Here is a 3,029-nt window from a genome sequence, read left to right as displayed (position 1 = left end):
AAGAACGACATAATCTACACACCAACATACATACATCGTACGACGTATAAATTTTATTATATAGATGCGTATAATACGCCATTTCCGAGTTACCCTTTGCCTCTGTTTCAAAACGAGTCTACGTGCGAAACCGTTCAAATGAAAATGAGTTTGATTTGCATGAAAATGGACCCGTAGGTGAAACTCATTTTCATATGAATGGTTTCGCACGTAGACTCGTTTTGAAACAGAGGCAAAGAGTAACTCGGAGATGGCCCATTTCGATATCCTCACGGGTGAAGATATCAATATTGACGTCATTTCCCGCTTTTGCAAGAAAGAAATACAGTGGATCGAAGATATGAGTTTTATTTTTTCGTGTTAAAAATAATATTTCGCTCATTCGATAATATTGTTTTTGTTCTTTGTTCTTTTTTCATTAACTTGGCTTGGTTTTTCATGACTACATTCGGGAATTAAATTTATGCGAGTCGTACGCCATTGGTGACAAATGTTCACTAATCTTGATTTTCTACAGCTTCAACGATCACTTCGAGCCTAATGCAGTTCCGTCCAGCACTGATTTTTGAATTCAATGAATGGTTTAACGTGTGAAGGCTTCTGCTGTGACTGTCTGTCTGACTGACACTGCTGTGGGCTGGATATGCATGAACTCTCGAGTCGCACGTGCAGCCGCAAACCCTCTTGCCTAATATGGATATGATGTCTTTCATCGCCGCCTTGTATCCAGCTCGGTATCGCTGGCTTACCAACAGGCAAGTGACGGGATGCACAAACGGGTCAGCGGTGGACAACGAAAATGCCAGTAAATCGAAGTAAATGCTGCTCCAGTGCGCATGGTAAATGAGCATCACTCGAACCTAAAGATAAAGCCGAAAATAAATTAATCCATTATCCTTCTGGTGGCATAGTGGCCTAACAGCTGGAAATAAGATCAAGCAGTCCGGGTCAAGCCTATACACTCGTACGCACACGGCTCTATGATTCTGCCGCCTCGACAGCCTCGCCTCTTGGCTCGGCTGTCTCGTTGGCAATAATTAAACAGCATTAGCACTACAAAAGTTAGCGCTACAAGGATAAGTTTCTTTGAACACATCGCAGGCCGTTATATGAAAAAAAAAGGGGACTTCCCCTTCCCCCTTCTCCCAGGTTATTTAATTGTAACCTGCGATCAAGTATTCTTTTTTCCCGCCACGAAAAAAAGTACGCCTGATCGCAGTTTACTGATTTAATTGTATTCCTTACCACGATTGGTAGCCAGCACAGAGAATACGACAGAGCCATAAGACCTGTTAGGTTTGACAAGATGATGGACTCACGATCGTGCGCAAATTGAGCCCTGATCTCCATACCTACAGAGCTGTTCATTTTCTTTAAAGCTTTCAATACCGAGACGTTCATAATGAGCATCAAAAGAATGGAAAGAGAGAAATTACAAACAAACGCGTGCACCACGACTGTTTCTTTAAAACTGTGCGAAGAAAGCGAGTACAAACACACAGCTATTGGCTGCTTTGTTAGTTCAAACGTGTTCAACATGAGGGGCAGGCTTGCAAGCACTGCGGAGTGTACGAAGATGTACACAACCGCTACAGTAATTTTGCGAAAGTCTATGAGAATTTCGTAGTAAAACGGGCAGCACATGGCTATAAATCTTTCCGCAGACATGACTAGTGTTATCATCACCGTCATTGTTCCAAAAAACAACAAACAGAAAGTTCCTAGCAAACAACCGACATCTCCTGCTGGCCATTCACCCATAAAATGAGCAACCGCTGTCCAGCTGTAACCAGTGACCGCCAGGAGAGTTCCCATGAGTGCTTGCAGGCCCATTAGGAAGTTGTTGTATTGCTTCCGGTTGAATCGGGATGCTTTCTTGAAAACAAGCAAATAATACGCGGCCACAGAGTTTATCGCGACTGTTACAAATTCAGAGAGAATTGTGCAAACTCCAAGGAAGAGATTTTGCTCAACTTTGTAAGACGTTGTGTGATTATTAGAGACATGGTTGCCAGACTCGGTTGTCATCATGATGTAATAAATTACAACAACCCCAAAACCGGCAAACGTAACGTGTGTTTTTCGAGTTCTTTCCACATTCGATTCCACATAAAGTTCCCGATGTAAATTTAATCTTGCTCTGCCGACCCCCGTTGCTGAAGTAATCCTCGATTTTACTGAAAAAAAGTACAAAGAAATAAGTCAGTATTACTAAGCGATATGGATAGTTAAAATCTCGATTTATCAATTAAATTTCACGCAAAAAAAACCCGGCAAAAAAAAAACATACAGAACAGTATGGGATTAGATATTTGCGTACCTCAAAACATTCCGAGAAAAAAAGACAGCTTAACTGTGCGTTAGTTAAATTAAGAAGTCTTGAAAGTTAGCGGATGTTGAATTTAACACCCTTTTCGAAACTCTGCGTGTGTTGATGAAAATTAAAAGGTTTAGCTGCGAATGTGGCACCTGGCAGCGATTTACATTGGTTAAAAACACTCAGCGATTTGCATCATAGTTTTGCACTAATAGATTTCTTCTTGTGTAAAAAACAATGATTATGAAATATATGAAAATCGAACAAACAAATCCAGCACTGTGGTGATTTGCATTCAAAAGGCGCTGTGGAAATCCTAAAGATAGTGATTTTATTATCAAACCAAATATGACAAATTAAAAAAGTAATTTGCGTTAAAAAAATTTCAAAATATAATAAGGCATTTGACGAAAGATAGATGAAAAATTGATTTCATGTGTGTGTTTTTTTAAATAAAATTTTAATTAATTCCTGCACAAAAGGCAATTCTTTCATCATCGAAATATCGCCAAAAAACATGAAATAATAAAAACTTGAACACCGAATTCATCTAGGTAGACATCAGTGTGATTTGTATTAAAAAGGTTTTTTCATTAGGCTTGTTCAAACTGAGACAAAATTGTATTATAACCGTAAAGGAGGTATTAGGTACTTAAAAACTGAAATCGTAAATTGATGGTAGCTAAATTCAATACCAAATCTGAGCAAATTT

The 3,029-nt window shown here is 39.2% G+C and overlaps 1 protein-coding gene across 1 annotated transcript; it reads right to left on the bottom strand.

The window, feature by feature from the left end:
* Window positions 1–497: 497 nt before the first annotated feature.
* Window positions 498–2,028, bottom strand: LOC144645848 (thromboxane A2 receptor-like). The gene is made up of 2 exons (XM_078505385.1): window positions 1,246–2,028; window positions 498–860 (listed from the first exon to the last, which is right to left on the bottom strand). The coding sequence occupies exons 1-2, from the start codon at window positions 2,026–2,028 to the stop codon at window positions 498–500; spliced, it is 1,146 nt and encodes a 381-aa protein (XP_078361511.1).
* Window positions 2,029–3,029: the final 1,001 nt, after the last annotated feature.

This window comes from Oculina patagonica, chromosome 3 (assembly GCF_052425735.1).
Source record: "Oculina patagonica isolate OP01 chromosome 3, crgOcupat, whole genome shotgun sequence".
NCBI lineage: Eukaryota > Metazoa > Cnidaria > Anthozoa > Scleractinia > Oculinidae > Oculina > Oculina patagonica.
Note: the sequence above shows the minus strand (reverse complement) of the source record. Positions and strands in the feature narration are given on the sequence as shown.

What these genes read in the sequence shown, in the direction of transcription:
- LOC144645848 (XM_078505385.1), bottom strand. Translation starts at nt 2,028, where the DNA reads ATGACAACCGAGTCTGGCAACCATGTCTCTAATAATCACACAACGTCT. An exon ending in TGTGCTGGCTACCAATCGTG is followed by an intron (nt 861 to 1,245) that starts GTAAGGAATACA and finishes CTTTATCTTTAG; the next exon opens with GTTCGAGTGATGCTCATTTA.